General features: G+C 36.9%; 1 protein-coding gene across 6 annotated transcripts in view; it reads left to right on the top strand.

Moving 5' to 3' along the window:
• The first annotated feature begins 409 nt into the window (after positions 1–409).
• The window catches only part of LOC123547197 (transcription termination factor 2-like), a 48,641-nt gene continuing 31,626 nt past the window's right edge, over positions 410–17,424 (top strand). The window contains exons 1-10 of one of the 6 annotated variants that reach the window (XM_053551463.1): positions 410–506; positions 2,074–2,182; positions 4,233–5,366; positions 6,188–6,311; positions 7,158–7,277; positions 8,546–8,629; positions 9,356–9,454; positions 11,692–11,791; positions 12,691–12,830; positions 14,297–14,425. In XM_053551463.1, the coding sequence (XP_053407438.1) occupies positions 2,138–2,182; positions 4,233–5,366; positions 6,188–6,311; positions 7,158–7,277; positions 8,546–8,629; positions 9,356–9,454; positions 11,692–11,791; positions 12,691–12,830; positions 14,297–14,425 (1,975 nt within the window). In that variant the 5' untranslated portion in view covers positions 410–506; positions 2,074–2,137. Of the gene's footprint in view, positions 507–546; positions 771–2,073; positions 2,183–4,232; positions 5,367–6,187; positions 6,312–7,157; positions 7,278–8,545; positions 8,630–9,355; positions 9,455–11,691; positions 11,792–12,690; positions 12,831–14,296; positions 14,426–17,424 lie in introns of those variants that run through there. The other 5 variants (XM_053551465.1, XM_053551466.1, XM_053551464.1 and 2 more) reach the window with 5 other exon arrangements.

Raw genomic sequence — 17,424 nt, 5'->3', positions numbered from 1 at the left:
GAGACATTTAGAAAGACTGTACCTTGATATACATGATGACAGAATATGATGACTTTAATTTACCATACATGTGTTATAGAAGAGTATATTCAAAGTAGTAGAAATCCAGAACTGTGTAGTTTCGTTTCTACTAGATATATAACTGACTCTTGCTTATTTTAAAATACTAGGCTACTGTAGATTTAAAATCTGTGCGAAAAAATATACTGCAGTAATTCTGTCTTTTTTAATGTTTTATATCCACAGTATTAATCTATTTTGCTTAACAAACTTATTTTATAACGTTCTGCTAAAATGTGTTTCGTGTGATCTATGATATTGCAAAATGAAAAATTTTATCGCTAAATTGCGATTATCATTATGATGATGATTATATTTATTGTGGTTAAATCTCGTTGGGTTAGTTTTTCAACTTTGGCAGCTACCGCGAGATTTCAAAATTACGGAAGTGAAAATTTTGTAAATTAAACTGGCGATAAGTCTATGTTTGATTTATTTATCTTACTGTAAGCATTTGCAAATTGATAAAAATAACTATTGTCATTTTCTCAATTAAAACAATTTGATATGTGTTCTTAAATTAAATTGTCATCTGTTTCCGCGAGGCAGTTTTCAAATATTTTTTATATTGCTGAAAATGAAACTGAAAGTAGCACTGACATTCCTGGAAATCCAGCTGTCCGGACTGAACTATCAATGTTTTTAGCTCAACAATTTTGAGAAGTATTTTGTTTGTGTAGTAATGAAGCAGTTCTCAAGCCTGGGAGGAGGTATTTTACAAATGAATGGGAGGGCAGGAGGGTTATTTCGAGGGACCAGATGGGAAGGGGGCTTTTTGAGGAAGGGAAGTTGGGTATTTTGAAGTTACTGGGGTGTGGAAAGGGATAATTTTCTTTAAAAAAAAAAAAATAGACTGGCAACGCTGTTTAAGAACAAATTTGTGACCTAGACTGACCCATGCCAGGTGACTGATGTTTGCAAATCAGACTACTTGATAACGCATTATACTAATTAATTTATAGATAATTTATCAAAATGAAAGATTTATACAACAGTCGGCCTGATTGGACGAGGGTGTCTTTTCTTTTCACTCTGCTGATTGTGCAACGCTGAGTGAAATGACAGACAAATTAGGCGTTTGCCCTTAATGACGCTGTTTATTGTTTTAAAGAGCTCTACATTTCGCTCAGAATATTTAGAAGAATATTGATATATCTAAAAAATGATAAAGGTACACAAGTGTCTTCCAGACCACTGCTGTCAATATTTGTCGTAGGACCAAGGATAGACAAAACAAAATTGCACCCCTACAAAACCTTTGTGAAAAGTTAAAAGAGAAACCATTTACATTGCTAAAGTGTGGTGTTAAGTTTTGCTTTTTTAAAAATGTTAGATAGATGATAGAATAACACAAATGATATGAAAACCTCATAAACTTCTTGTCTTATTAATATTACAATTCGCCAACCATCGTTTTTAAAGATATTTCTTGAAATTCTAACAAAATTGTTGAAATTATTTTTATTTGTCAAGAAAAATAGCTGCCAGAGGACGTGGTCACTTTTCCCGTGAGATTGGAGGGGTTTTGTCCAGTTTGCACCCCACCTTATTGATTAAATATGCATTAGCATGTATACATCATCGATAAATGTTTGCGCAGTATTGTTGACTTGTTTACCTATTCAGTTCAGTTCTATAATATCTGAGAGACACCTAGGTTTTATCAGTTGCTGTAGTAGAAGGTGAAGAGGCAGAGTAGAAGGGGATCTAGGGGTCCTCCCATTATGGAACATTATTTGCTGCAGAAAAAGTAAGTTACACCGAGACTTCAGACCACTACAGCAGGGGGAAATCCTCGCTCCCGGCCCTTAATGAAATTCCTGGAGAGGAAGAGAATTTTTTAATATGCATGCAGCTATAATTGAGATTGCAACAAAAACAAAAGGTTATACATGTTTTATGACTATTCTGCAAGTTTTATATAGTCTCCATTTTGGGAACTTTCTTTATTGCTTGTATTTAATGGATGAAATACAGTCACTACGAAGCATTATTTACTTGTAACTGTTTCAGATTGTTTCCAGAAAACATACAGCAATTCAGACTGTAGAAAGTGAATCATTGGGTGGAAAGTGGAATGGATTCTGAAAGAAGAACCAAAGTACCAGAACAACTGATAAGGGTAATTGATTTCATCTGATTTATAAACTAACTTGACTGCCCTTCACCAGAGGATTTATAAGTCAGTACTCCAATTTTGATCATTGTACTCCAAGATACAGATTCCAGACCACTAGGTCCAAGGTCAGTGTTACACTCGGAGGTCTAATGTCAGATAGCTTAACCTTGTGTTTGCTCCATATTGTCTAAGCTGCTTGGAGATTATTATAGAACTAACAACATTTGTTTACCTCATTAAGGTGACATACATTTGGAGGTCAGTGTACAAACAGCTTAACTATGTGTCTGCTCCATATCTTCTAAGCTACTGGGAAGATTTTCATAAAAGTATCATCCCTTGTCTACCTCATCAAGTCTACATAAAGAGTGTTCATCCCAGATCGTTAGGTTCAAGATCAAGGTTATTCTTAAAGGTCATGATGACAACATTTTACTTTCCCAAAAATCAAAGCGGCATCAGTGATAGCTCTAGTTATAGATATGAAACAATGAATAAGTTGGAAAGGTGGGTATACTGGTTTCAGGTTGTCTGTCTGTCTGGCCGTCTGTCCGTAGACGCAATCTTGTGCGCACCATCTCTCCTTATCCCCTTGACAGAATTTCATGAAACTTCACACAAGTGATCAGTACCAACAGTAGTTGTGCATGGGGCATGTTAGGTTCTTTTAGAAAAAAAAATTTGCAGAGTTATGGGACTTTTGTTTTTTTGTTACTATACTATATACATAGACACAATCTTGTGCGCACCATCTCTCCTCATCCCCTTGACACAATTTAATGAAACTTCACACAAGTGATCAGTATTGTAACAACAGTAGTTGTGCATGGGGCATGTAAGGTTCTTTCAGAAAAAAAATTTGCAGAGTTATGGGACTTTGTTTTTTTGTTACTATACTATATACATAGACACAATCTTGTGCGCACCATCTCTCCTCATCCCCTTGACACAATTTAATGAAACTTCACACAAGTGATCAGTAACAACAGTAGTTGTGCATGGGGCATGTTAGGTTCTTTCAGCGACAAAAATTGCAGAGTTATGGGACTTTGTTTCTTGTTAACATACTATGTACATACAGTCTGCATATGCAATCTTGTGCGTGCCTAATCTACCAAACCCTTACACACAATTTAATGAAACTTCACACAAGTGATCAGTACCAACCCTAGTTGTGCATGGTGCATGTTACATTCTTTTAGATAAATATTCTGCATAGTTATGGGACTTTGTTTTTTGTTACTATACTGTATACATAAAGTCTATATACATACAGTCCACATAATTATGCAATCTTGTGTGCGTCAAATTGCAATGTACTGTGTCAGTGCTTGCGGGGGGTACATTCATCATCTTTAGTGATAGCTCTAGTTAAGTAAGTTTTTTCCAGAAAAATATTAACTAGTGATGGAATAATTAAATATTGATTACTGTTTAGCTAGTAACTTTTCCTTTTAGCTAGTTAACAAAAAAGGCACTCATGAGCTAAAAAAGGGCATTAATTAGCTAATTTTAGCTAGTGGAAAATATTGCTAAATTTGAATCCTGGGTTAAATCTTTGAAAGCTTGTGCACTTGTGTATTATCACTAAATAGGTAAGTTGGCTTAAGAGCCATAGTTCTCTTCTGTTTTGTTAGAATCGTGGCTGTTTTGAACTTTAAAAAAATGGTATTTCATGATTAAATTTTGAAACTTTTAGTGTACATAATTCCTTGCCACCTGTTCAGTAGTGACTAAAATTTAGAATAATCCTGTAACAAAAGATTGTTAATCTAGAGTTCAAAATGATTCCAAATGGTTGTGACACATGTTTAAATTTTCTAATGGTTTGCAAAATGAAGCAGTGCTCATGTGAGTTAAATTTTCAGCAGACTAAAGTCAGTCCCATCTGGGCTTTCAGAGAAATATTATTTCATGACGGTAGCTGAATACCTAGACCCTGTTGAAAGTTTCAAAGCTTTCTGGCCACAGGAACTTGTTGTATGTTTGCTGTTATGTACTTTATAAACATGATAAAGCTTACCTTTTATGCAGTGTCTTTTTTTTTTTTCAGCCAAAAAATCATCAGCCATTGAAAGACTTGAATTACATGCAATCGTCTTCTAGTAGACCTGATATTGGGGGGAAGGATTCCAAGGTTACAATGGAATCGGGCAAGCAAAAACAGAAAATCAGTTTAGCTGTATATCGTGAACGTGCAAAGTCAAAAAGTCCAGCTAAACCAGAGAATGAACTTGAAAAAGTTGATGAGGTAACAAAGGGATTAGAAAAGAAAGATGAAGGAAAAGCTTCAGAAATTGCACTGTTAGCAAATCCAGGGATTAGAGAGGAAAGAGCTATGAGTACAGATGACGTTGCTGATGTTAGTATAGATCTTGCAAACATGAGTATTGATCAGACGGACACGTATCTTGATGAAAAAACTGGAACATTTATTGAAAATGGAAAAGCTAAAGAATCTGGAAAAAGTGATCAACAGACTGGATTGAACCCACAAAAGAAAGATAATAAGTTAAAGCTGAAAAAGTCTACAAGTTTGACTAGAACAACTGAAAAAGACATTGGGAAAATGGTGAGATCCGATAAATCAGACAGTTCTTTAATGATGAAGGATACTGATCAAAAAGCAAAAATTGCTGATGAGAATAGTGAAATGTTCAGCTTGTCTTTGTCAGAGAGGTTGAGAATCAAGTCTGGTGGTAGCCAGTCTGGCAGCAGTTTTGATACGCAGGAAAACAAGGTAAAGCTACAGTCTGGTTCACAAAATGGAATTGGTTCATTAGATGTTAATTCTGCTAAGCCAGGAAACAGAGAGAAATTTCTGACTCGTTCCCCTGAGGTTATTGATCTTACTGAAGATGAGGAGAGTCCAGTGCCTGAACCAGTCAAGCATAATCAGAGGCAGGACTCTTCAAATAGAGAAACAAAGAAACCAGATAACATTAGGGAGACCTTTGGAATGGGAAAGAAACAGCCAATGGAATCGTTTCAATCACTGAACAAGCACCCAGCTCCAAATGTGATACATGTACCACCTAAACAGTCCCAGCAATGGATTCAGCCAAGGGAGCCGGCACAGTCTCATGGAACACAGGGGTTTAAACCAGCCACTGAAGAACTTGAACAGATGGTTAAAGCAGACATAGCAAGGAGAAATGAACTGTCAAAGACATTAGAGAAACAAAAGGTAAAGTTTATGGATCTGATTTTTTGGAAATTTTTCTCACCCGTTTTTCAAGGCTAGGTGTGTGTCACAAGGTTTCTTTACAAGTTCTGCACACTGTGCTTTTAAACTTTCTGTATTTACTATTCAGGTATCTTGAGGTGTTTTGACATAAAGTTTAATATAGATGTTTGAATATCCAGCTGGTTTGCAAACAGTCATTATTATACCCGAGTGCCCATGGCATCTGTACCAAAAATTATATTGATGGGGCTCTTAGAGGCATTAAAAGCTGGAGAGATGTGATATGTGTTAGGACCTCTGTTATGTTGCTTAAATCAAAACAAACAGTTTATAAATCTGATAATCATATCAAACTGCAGTGGTAATGCTTGATTTATTTTTGTGCCTAGTTCACAAGTTAGGCTTAACGAAACCATTGTTGAACAGCAAGCAAAATCAAAATGAACAGTTGGGTATTTTATGTTCAGAATTAAGACAAAAACCGTACTTTTTTGCTTTGGGACTGCTTCATGTTACCACAGGTAGCTTCATAGGGGAAAAAGCCTTGGTATTGGGCTTGTTCAGTATTGAGTGCGCTAGGTTCAAACTTTCACACTTGTGAATGGTTTGAGGATGTACACATATGTTGATGAAGAATGTACCATAATCCCCAGACTTATAACCTTTTCTTATTAATCAAAGACCAGTTGTGTGCAGGCTTCCTTGTTTCTTCTCTAGCATGTCTGGAGGACACGTTTTTAGTTTATGATTAAATGTAAGACCAAGAACATGTTCCTTCATTTTAACCAAACAGTATTTAGTAAAATTAAATTCTTTTTCAGAGTTTAGTAGCCACAGTGAAGATGTCGCAGTTACCTGACAAAGGGGAAAAATTAAGAGCAAACATAGATAATATAACAAAAAATATTACAGATTTAACAATGAAAATCAAACAAAATGTGGAAGGTAAGAGATGTGTCACAAAAACAGTTCTATTTCTTATTTCTAGATAAATAGATTTATTTTGTAACACAGTGCATTCATTGTTAGAGTAACAATCATGTTGCATAATTTAAAAAGTTAAATACACAAACATGAGTAATGAACCATATCATGCATATCAGTACCAAGGATTACACTAAAAAGAGACTAAAACCCTTATTTCCATTGCGGTCCTTGTTACTGACAGCATAACAGAGAGAGACATGAAATATGAAGTATCACAGATACAGAGATTCTTAATACTGAAACTGATATTGAACTGGGTAAGAAGAAAATAATAGGTGCATGAAAGTTGAAAATATGTCATAGCAGGCTAGAAAAATAGAGACAAAATGCATAATTCATTGTATACAGAATCTAGAGTGAATATCACTTGCTTACACATTTTTCAGCTGGCCAGTCCACTTTGCTCAATAGGGAGAGCGCAGATCTATGGATTACAGGTCATGAGTTCGATCACAGGGCGAGGCATATGTTCTTCATGATGATTTGATAAAAGACATTGTGTCTGAAATCATTCATCCTCCACTGCTGATTCATGTGGGGAAGTTGGCAGTTACTTGTGGAGAACAGGTTTGTACTGGTACAGAATCCAGGAACACTGGTTAGGTTAACTGCCTGCCATTACTTAACTGAAATACTGTTGACAAATGGCATTAAATCCAAAGAAACAAACACACATTTTTCAGCTGACACTAATCATAATTGAATCTTATAAAAGATGACAAAAAATTAATCTTATAGGCATGCTTGTTTACGTTATTTTGCTAGATATCTGATCATAAGTCTGTATTGTAACTATTGTTGCAGTTTTGAACAGAAAGAAAGCCCAGTCACAAGGTGCGGGTCAACCAAAAGTTATCCAGTCACAAGGTGTGGGTCAACCAAATGTAATAATGATACGTCCTGATGGTAGTGTTGTGAAGAAAGGTACACTAAAAGCTTTTTAATACACCCATTCCTTATCCTTAATTCCTAGTGAACTAAGAGGTTCATGCAGTTTGTATTTAGTATGTGTATTTTACTTAATTAAGGCAACTCGCAAAGCAATGATTCGCATAATTGTGGTACGCTTTACATTGTCTTAGAATGTGTACTTGAATTGAGTTAGAGTGGCCTTTAGTTTAACCTTTACCCTGCTATATTTCTAAAATGGACTCGTCCATCATTCAATTTTGGGAGTACCACTTATAATTCATAGGTGTGTTCACTGAAAATTTACTGACTGAATAGTGAACAGTGCAGACCATGATCAGACTGCACAGATGTGCAGGCTGATCTTGGTCTGCACTGGTTGCAAAGACAGTATCACTTGCCGTCAGCAGCCTAAAGGTTAAACGTCATGGTTGCAAAGACAGTATCACTTGCCGTCAGCAGCCTAAAGGTTAAACATCATGGTTGCAAAGACAGTATCACTTGCCGTCAGCAGCCTAAAGGTTAAACGTCATGGTTGCAAAGACAGTATCACTTGCCGTCAGCAGCCTAAAGGTTAAACGTTCATGGTTGCAAAGACAGTATCACTTGCCATCAGCAGCCTAAAGGTAAAATATCATGGTTGCAAAGACAGTATCACTTGCCGTCAGCAGCCTAAAGGTTAAACATCATGGTTGCAAAGACAGTATCACTTGCCGTCGGCAGCCTAAAGGTTAAACATCATGGTTGCAAAGACAGTATCACTTGCCGTCAGCAGCCTAAAGGTTAAACATCATGGTGTAATTTGATTTTGGAAGAATCCCTGTAAATTACACTTTGCTTACTTACCTACAGATACATATGTATATCCTAAATAGAAGATGTTAAATGAGGGTTATTTCCTATTTAATTCATTTAAAAAGTGGAATAATATAGCTTAGCATTTGATCAGTTTTGTGCCCCTGCAAAAAACAGCATCAGCACAAAAATGTTATTTCAGTAGCATAATATAACACATATGGTAAGGTGTTATTTCACTACAACCATGCCAAATGTGTGATAAACAGATTTTCTCCTCAGATGTTATGTGTCTATGTAGCATAATTATACACTTGAGGTGAGACTATGTGTATACGGTGATTCGTGGAACATGTAAGAAAGGAAAACAATTACTATGTTTGTGCATAAGGAGAAAAAGGGCTTAAAATAGAATTAACAATTAAAACTAGGAGTTCAATTGAAACATAGTGGCCTATCAAATTATTTTTACTTGCATACATTTTCAGAACAAAATGTGAGTTCACAGCCGTCAAATCAGCCTCAGGTGATCAAAATTTTTCCAAATGGTACATCAGTGGTTCAGCAGCCAGGTAAGGTATCTCTTAATTCCACTACATGATGCAAACAATCTGACCAAAGTACACAATCTCCCATGAATTCCATAATGCATAGCATTAGAAATTTTTTATTAGATTGATAACATGAACAATTGGACCCTTACAGTGTGTTATTGACTATATAACATGTATAACAAATGCCTGAAACATGACTTAGTATCTCTCCACAGGAAATTCTACAGGTGCAGAAATAGCATTTGATATCTAAGGAGTAAAAATTTGAGTTCCGTCCTTTATAATACAATTCTCATATTCTTCATCAGTTTTTCAGGTAAAAAGCTAATCTTATTTGTGCCTTATGCAAAAGAAAAACACTTTAATGTCAGGGCCTCCCCTGGGCCTCAGAAAGTTGTAGCCACTTTTTGAGAGAAATGCGAAATTGAAGCTGAATTGCTGAAATTTGGCCACACTTTAATAAAATACTTGTAGCCACTTTCAAAAATCTGTAGCCAGTTCTTTGAGTTTGTAGCATTTGGCTATACATTGGCGAATGGCAGAGGAGGCCTTGAATGTGGTATAAGTCATGAGAAGAATTCATGTATATGATTATGACCATTTATTTTTAGGACATTTTAGTGTTAAGAGACTTAAAAGCAATGGTATTCAGATAAATGATATTGGGCCATCATAGTTTTTGTTGAGGAATTGTTTTCTGTTCTCTGGGACAAAATCATATCTGTATTGTATTTTATATTGCAGGAAACCACCAGCCACACAACCCAGACAACCTGAGACAGACATCTTTAATGCCACATGTTGCACAGATACCACCTCATATACTTCAGCAGATGTATGCAGGTAGGTAAAATATTGCATATACTTCAGCAGGTGTATGCAGGTAGGTAAAATATTGCATATACTTCAGCAGATGTATGCAGGTAGGTAAGATATTGCATATACTTCAGCAGATGTATGCAGGTAGGTAAAATATTGCATATACTTCAGCAGATGTATGCATGTAGGTAAAATATTGCATAATAACTATTTCATATACTACAGCAGATGTACATGATGTATGCAGGTAGGAAAACTATCACTTATTCTTCAGCAGATGTATGCAATAGATTAAACAACTCATATTCAACAACAGATGTATGCAGGTGGATAAAATATTGTATGTACTTAACGCATCATAATGCCTTTGTTTATGATGTGGCAGCCACATTTTTGTTATGAACATTAAAATTTGCTAATTTTTTGCTCAATCCTATTTTCAGTAACTGTTTTTGTCAAGCCCACTTGCGGAAGCAAAGACATAGTTGTCCAAATGGCTGTTTGGTGTGTGCGTCGTGCATGTGTGCGTCCATCCGGATTTGTTTGTCCGGACCATAACTTTGGAGCATGGAGCAATCTTGTTTATATTTGGCATTAATGTTAATTTCAGTAAGATGGAGTGTCATTCGCAAATCCCAGGTTCCTATCTCAAAGGTCAAGGTCACATTGGCGTAAGTGTTCACCTCTATGTGACGCAGTGTTTTGCACAAATCTTGGGTCCCTATCTCAAAGGTCAAGGTCATTTTAGAGCTAGTCTGGGCTGTAACTTTGACATGCATAAAGAAATCTTTCTTTTATTTGGCATAAATGTTTGCCTCAATGAGACAGAGTGTCACATGCAACTCCCAGTCCTTTTGACAGCTGGCGGGCTCAACATGTTGCCCGTGGGCATCTAGTTTCAGATGTTTATCAAAGATTTCAATATTTATTGATAATAGTAGAAAGCAGTTTTGAACTCATTGTTTTGATTACCTCCCTTTATGATTCAAACTGTTTTAAGTTAATAATATTAATAATATAAAATAAGTTTGTGTGCAATATTGAAAGCATTGCTTTTCCAACCATGAAATTGTGCATAACATCTATTTGGAAAGCGGCTATAGCAGTTTTTAACATAAAATCCTTATAGGACTTTAAGCAGATGTGTCCAAGTAGGTTAACAGTTTCATATACTACAGCAGATATAGGTGGGTAAGTAACCATCTTACATAGTACAGCAGATGTATGCAGCTTCTTAAACTATTTATATTTTACAGCAGATATGTGCAGGTAAGTTAAGCACCTCGTACATGTACATTTATTATCTTATGTAGTACAAGAGATGTATGTAGGTGGGGAAAAGCAGAAGTGCAGTTCGGTATACTACCTTGTAAATTACAGCAATTGTATGTAGGTAAAAAGTCAAATATACTACAGCAGATGCATGCTGGTTTATATACCACCTTAAAATACATAAATACTACAGCAGATGTATGATTAGCTTTTGAAATATAGATACTGAATTTTTTCAACAAGTGTAACATATTCTGTCTGGAGAGATACCGGTGCACATGTTAGTTTTTCTGCTGAAATATGGACATTTCATCTTCCTTTACCAATCATAAACAAAGGTCTTCTGTACTTGAAACAATGTCAAGGTCAAAATGTTATTAACTGGGGAACACTAGCGTAAAATACAAAATACAAAATGGTGTTATTTTGTTATGGTGACATCAAACATGATTCAAAGTAATTCAATTATTAATACAGTGATTGTCAAAGGGGTCTCCGTAACCATGTGGTTAAGGTCACTGACATAAAATCACTTGGCCCTCCCAGCTATGGGTTTGAAGGCTCACTTAGGTTTTAGAATTCTTCAGTGTAGCCTGCCCACTGAGCTCAATAGGGAAAGCTTAGATCTACAGATGAAGAGGTCACGAGTTTTATCCCCGGGTAAGGCACTTATTCTTCACGATAGCTCAATAAAAGACATTGTGTCTGAAGTCATTTCATCCTCAACCTATGATTCATGTGAAGAAGTTGGCAGTTACTTGAGGAGAAAAGGTCAGTACTGAAGCTAGGAACACTGGTTAGGTTAACTGGACTCTGTTACAAAACTGAAATTCTGCTGAAAAACGGCACTTAACCCAAAACAAACAGTTATTAACAATCTTCAATGTAACAGATATGATTTAAATTTAAGCCAATCCACAGGCCATACTGCTGTATGGAAGTCTGGTAGAGAAAGGTGAGATGTGTAGCAAAGGTGATTTAAATTTCAGCTAATCCACAGGCTATGCAGCTGTATGGAGGTCGTATGACAGCAGCCAGGCTGAGAGAAGTGGGCAGTGTAACCAAGGAAGCTATTGAAAAATTGCACAAGTAAGAGCTTCAATAGCTATTGTCTGTAAATGAAAATGTCAAGACTTATAGGCTGCTGTAGTCTTGGTTGTTACAACAGCAGTAGTAACAACTAAACAAGGGTCTTTCTTGTTAAAGTGAAAAGGGATATAGGCATATCACAAGAGGCTTCCAAACAAGGGTTCTGAATCATCCTTGCATATTAACCCTTAGCCTGCTGCAGGCGAATTTAACAGCCTTTGCAAACAGCTTGGAACCAGATCAGACGCCAATTAAATCGGCGTCTGATCAGGTTCCAAGCTGTTTGCTACTCTGACAATATTTCTTCCAATTTTGGAGCAAATTGAATGAACTTTACAATCTAAGCAGACGACATTCCCAGCAGACGACAGTTTATCTAGCATGCTAAAGGTTAAACTACAGTGACAAAAGTCGTTAGCATCACAAAACTTACAGATATAAAGCAAGGCCACAATCCACAGTCAGTTCATATAATGTGGATGTGATCTGATGTTTACACTGCTTATTCAACATTACGTATTGGACATTAAAATTTATATTATGTTCAAGAAACAATGAAACTGATGTAGTCGTCTTTCTTTTGTTTGCTTCTCAAAATTATGATTCAAAGCATTTAGTAGGCAATTTGAATGTTGGTATCTTGTACATACTGGGTTTAAATTTCACTCAGATTTAGTGTTCAAAATTTTTGACCGGTAATTCAGTAGATATTTCAGACAAAATGTAACATTCAGAAATTCCTGTGTTTTTTTTAAGTAGATATTTCAGTTATATTTCTCACACAACTTTTTGTTATCATGTAGTTGTCTGTGCAAGGCAAGATCTTAACACATGATTTCACAGATATAAATTGTCATTCCATATTCAACAAAATTAGTAAAGAATTAAAAATGTTACAGACAGTTGGAGACGTGTCCTAAGTCAACTGAAGAATTAGAGGACCCTGAAGGGGTAGTGATACCACTGATGACCCACCAGAAACAGGCACTGATGTGGCTAGTGTGGAGAGAAAGGCAGACACCCTCTGGTGGCATTCTTGGTAAATATCTATAGCCTTTTGATGAGGTTTCTTTTTAACTCATCTGATTTTTTGAAAAAAACTGATGAGTTATTGTCATCACTTGATCGGCATCGGTGTTGGCGTTGCCTGGTTAAGTTTTATGTTTAGGTCAGCTTTTCTCCAAAACTATCAAAGTTATTGCTTTGAAACTTGCAACACTTGTTCACCATCAATAGCTGACCCTGTACAGCAAGAGACATAACTCCATCCTGCTTTTTGCAAGAATTATGGCCCCTTTTGGACTTAGAAAATATAGGATTTCTTGGTTAAGTTTTATGTTAAGGCCAACTTTTCTCATAAACTATCAAAGCTATTGCTTTGAAACTTGCAGCACTTGTTCACCATCATAAGCTTACCCTGTACAGCAAGAAACATAACTACATCCTGCTTTTTGCAAGAATTATGGCCCCTTTTGGACTTAGAAAATCAGATTTCTTGGTTAAGTTTTGTGTTTAGGTCAGCTTTTCTCCTAAACTATCAAAGCTATTGCTTTAAAACTTGCAACACTTGTTCACCATCATAAGCTGACCCTGTACAGCAAGAAACGTAACTTTGTCTTGCTTTTTGCAAGAATTATGGCCCCTTTTGGACTTAGAAAATATCAGATTTATTGGTTAAGTTTTATGTTTAGGTAAACTTACCCCTAAACTATCAAAGCTATTGCTTTGAAACTTGCAACAGTTGTTAACCTTCATAAGCTGACTCTGTACAGCAAGAAACATAACTCCATCCTGCTTTTTGCAAGAATTATGGCCCTTTTTGGACTTAGAAAATCATGGGTAGGACAATATTTCTATTATACATAGACAAAAAAATCAGATGAGCATCTGCACCCGCAAGGCGGTGCTCTTGTTTTCACATGGCATATGTCTTAATGTAGATGTCTGTGACTTAGTTGTTGTCTCTAACTTCTGTTGTGTTGAAAGCTGGCTTACAGGAGGTTGGTGGTATTACAAAGGTCCTGCTAATGCCAGAAATAAGGCACAGACCTTGGGTTTTCCTTCACTGTCAAAAGCTGGGAAGTTGCCATATGACCTATCCAACTATCCATATGACTTGCAACAGTTTCCTGAATTTTGGATACACATGGCTATCATTATATCGTATACCTCATTTTTGCAAATTTCCCTTTTAATTCAGTATGACGATATATGGACAACATTGTTCTATATATTGCTAGTAGCATAATTTATTCAAGAAAGTTTTTCTCCACAATGTTATGATTTCTGACTAATATATGTAGTATGATGAAACTCGATATTTATTTTGTATACTGGTAACATATATAACACAAGCCTTATGGTCTATATAGTATGTGTGAACCAGGCTGTTTAGAAACTGCTGTGATTACGATCCTATCTCTGCTTTGGCCCATACAATATTCTTATCTTAAAAATTCTTAGCGAAAGATACTGTATATATTAGTTTCTGCTACTTGATTTCAGCTGATGACATGGGTCTGGGTAAAACACTGACAATGATATCATTGATTATAAAACAGAAGGAACTTCGGAAAGGAGGATCTGAGGAAGATAAACAAGTCTGGCTAAACAGAGATAAACAACTCGAAAAATGTAAGTGCAGGATTTTTAGCTCGTCTATACGAAGTATAAGGAGAGCTATCCTACTCGACCCGGCGTCGGCATCTTTCCGCGTCCCCACCTTGGTTAAAGTGTTTTTACACTTTCTCTTTTTTCAACTTATCTCTGTAATTACTTGATGGATTTGATTCAGACTTGAAATACTTATTCCTCATCATCATCCACATCATCTGACATAAGGGCCATAACTCTGGCACCAATATTTCATGAATTATCCCCCCTTTTCACTTAGATTTTCAGGTTAAAGTTTTGATACACTTTCACTCTATCTCTGTTATTACTGAATGGATTTGATTCAAACTTAAAATGGTTGTTCAGCATCATAACCCACATCATATGACACATGGTGCATAACTCTGGCACCATTTTTTCATGAATTATTCCCCCTTTTTACTTAGAATTTCAGGTTAAAGTTTTGGTGCACTTTCACTCTACCTCTGTTATAACTGAATAGATTTGATTCAAACTTAAAATAGTTGTTCAGCATCATCACCCACATCATATGACACAAGATGCATAACTCTGGCACAATTTTTCATGAATTATTCCCCTTTTTACTTAGAATTTCAGGTTAAAGTTTTATGCACTTTCACTCTATCTCCGTTATTACTGAATGGATCTGATTCAAACTTAAACAATTGTTCAACATAATTACCCTTATCATATGACACAAGGTGCATAAATCTGGGACCAATTTTTCATGAATTATTTCCCCTTTTTACTTAGAATTTTAGGTTAAAGTTTTGATGCACTTTCACTCTGTCTCTGTTATTACTGAATGGATTTGATTCAAACTTAAAATAGTTGTTCAACATCATCACCAACACCATATGACACAAGGTGCATAACTGTGGCACCAATATTTAATGAATTATGCCCCTTTTTGCTTAGGATATACTTATAAAGTGTTTTGATACATTTTATCTTTACCTCTCTTATTACTTTAAGTTGATATTTTTGACATAGACTCAGGCTATTGTGCAATATCTTCATCCACAATTGGAGTCATTAAACACTCCAGTGACAGCTCTAGTTTCCTCAGATGTGCCCAGTTTCACTATCCAGCATCGAAATAGTCGAGCGCGCCGTCTCCTGTGACAGCTCTTGTTGCAAATGTTGTCACAAAGTAAACTGCTTCGTGTCTTCAAAGATACTGCATTTGTAGTAGTTGAAAGTCATTTTTGAAAAAAAAATGACGAGTTATTGTCATTACTTGATCGGTGTCGGTGTTGCCTGGTTAATTTTTGTGTTTAGGTCAGCTTTTCTCCTAAACTATCAAAGCTATTGCTTTAAAACTTGCAACTCTTGTTCACTGTCAATAGCTGACTCTTTGCAGCAAGAAACATACCTCCATCCTGCTTATTGCAAGAAATATGGCCCCTTTTGGACTTAAAAAATATCAGATTTCTTGGTTAAGTTTTGCGTTTAGGTCAACTTTTCTCCTTAACAGTCAAAGCTATTGCTTTAAAACTTGGAGCAGTTATTCGCCATTAAAAGCTGACTCTGCACAGCAAGTATCATAACTCTACATTGCTTTTTGCAAGAATTATGGCCTCTTTTGGACTTAGAAAATCAGATGAAAAAACAGGAAAAGGCTCAGAAACTTTGGAAGAGAATGGTGAACTGTTGACGGGTAAACAAGCGGCAAACACTTTTGCCTCTAACTACAAACTTAAGATGTTTCCAACATCCCCATCAACAGGGAACGGCAAAGGGAAGCCCGAAGAGAAAAAAAGGAAAGGCAGACAAGCCAAGTGACACCAGAATGCATGAAGCAGAGTCTTAAACTGCATGAGCTACAGACAGCTCTTAGGCAGTTGAAGACAAAGAAGTCTCCTGGACCAGACGGAGTCACAAATGAAATGCTTACCCATCTAGGCACTGCAGCAATTTGCAAACTCCTGGAAATTTACAACTACAGCTGGACACAAGGACTGCTTCCACAGATATGGAAAGAGGCAGTCATGATCCCCATCCACAAGAAAGGGAAGGATCCAAAGAAGGCTGCAAGCTATCACCCAATCAGCCTAACCAGCTGTGTTGGAAAGACCATGGAGAGGATTGTGAATGCACGCCTGAAGTGGTACATGGAGACTAACAACCTATTCGCAACGCAAAAAGGTGGCTTCAGACAATTCCGCTCCACTGAGGACCAGACCACCTATCTATCGCAAGAGATAGAGGACGCCTTCCAAGAGCAGAAAGTCGTGCTTACAGCATGGATTGATCTGCAGAGGGCGTTTGACAAAGTCTGGACTGATGGACTCCTCGTCAAGCTGATGAGGACTGGAGTAGGAGGTCACATGCTGAGGTGGATTCAGTCATACCTCCACAACAGGAGAGCAAGAGTCAGTTTAGAACATGCCAGCAGTAGGAAGTTCCTGTTGCGTCATGGTGTCCCACAAGGTGGAGTCTTATCCCCAACACTCTTCTTGCTTTTCATCAGTGATCTGGTGTCTGAACTACCAAAAGGAGTTAAGGCTGCTCTCTACACTGACAATCTGGTGTTATGGTGTAAGGAAGAACATGCCACTACAGCCACATACAGGATGCAAGAAGCCATCAACAAGTTTTCAGCTTGGGCTGAGGATTGGTGTGTATCGATCAATACAGAGAAATCGTCCACCACACTATTCTCCCTGTCGTCAAAGCAGAGGGCGGGTAAAATCAAGATGGGAAATACTTCGCTGATTGAAGCAGACAAGGCAAAATACCTCGGAGTGACCTTTGACAAACGGCTAATCTGGAAGCCCCACATTAGTCAAGCAGAAGGGAAGGCGCATAGGAAGCTTGCCATGATGCGCAAACTTGCTGGAACAACGTGGGGAGCAAATGAGCAAATACTCAAGACAGTATTTCAGGGAACATTGAGACCCATTTAGAGTATAGCTCAACTGCCTGGTCCACTACTGCCAAAACTAACCAACAGGCTTTAGACAAGGTTCAAAACCAAGCATTGCGGATCATGACAG

Source organism: Mercenaria mercenaria, chromosome 9 (assembly GCF_021730395.1).
Source record: "Mercenaria mercenaria strain notata chromosome 9, MADL_Memer_1, whole genome shotgun sequence".
NCBI classification, from domain to species: Eukaryota; Metazoa; Mollusca; class Bivalvia; order Venerida; family Veneridae; genus Mercenaria; species Mercenaria mercenaria.
The sequence above is the reverse complement of the archived record's forward strand: the minus strand, read 5'-3'. Positions and strand labels throughout refer to the sequence as shown.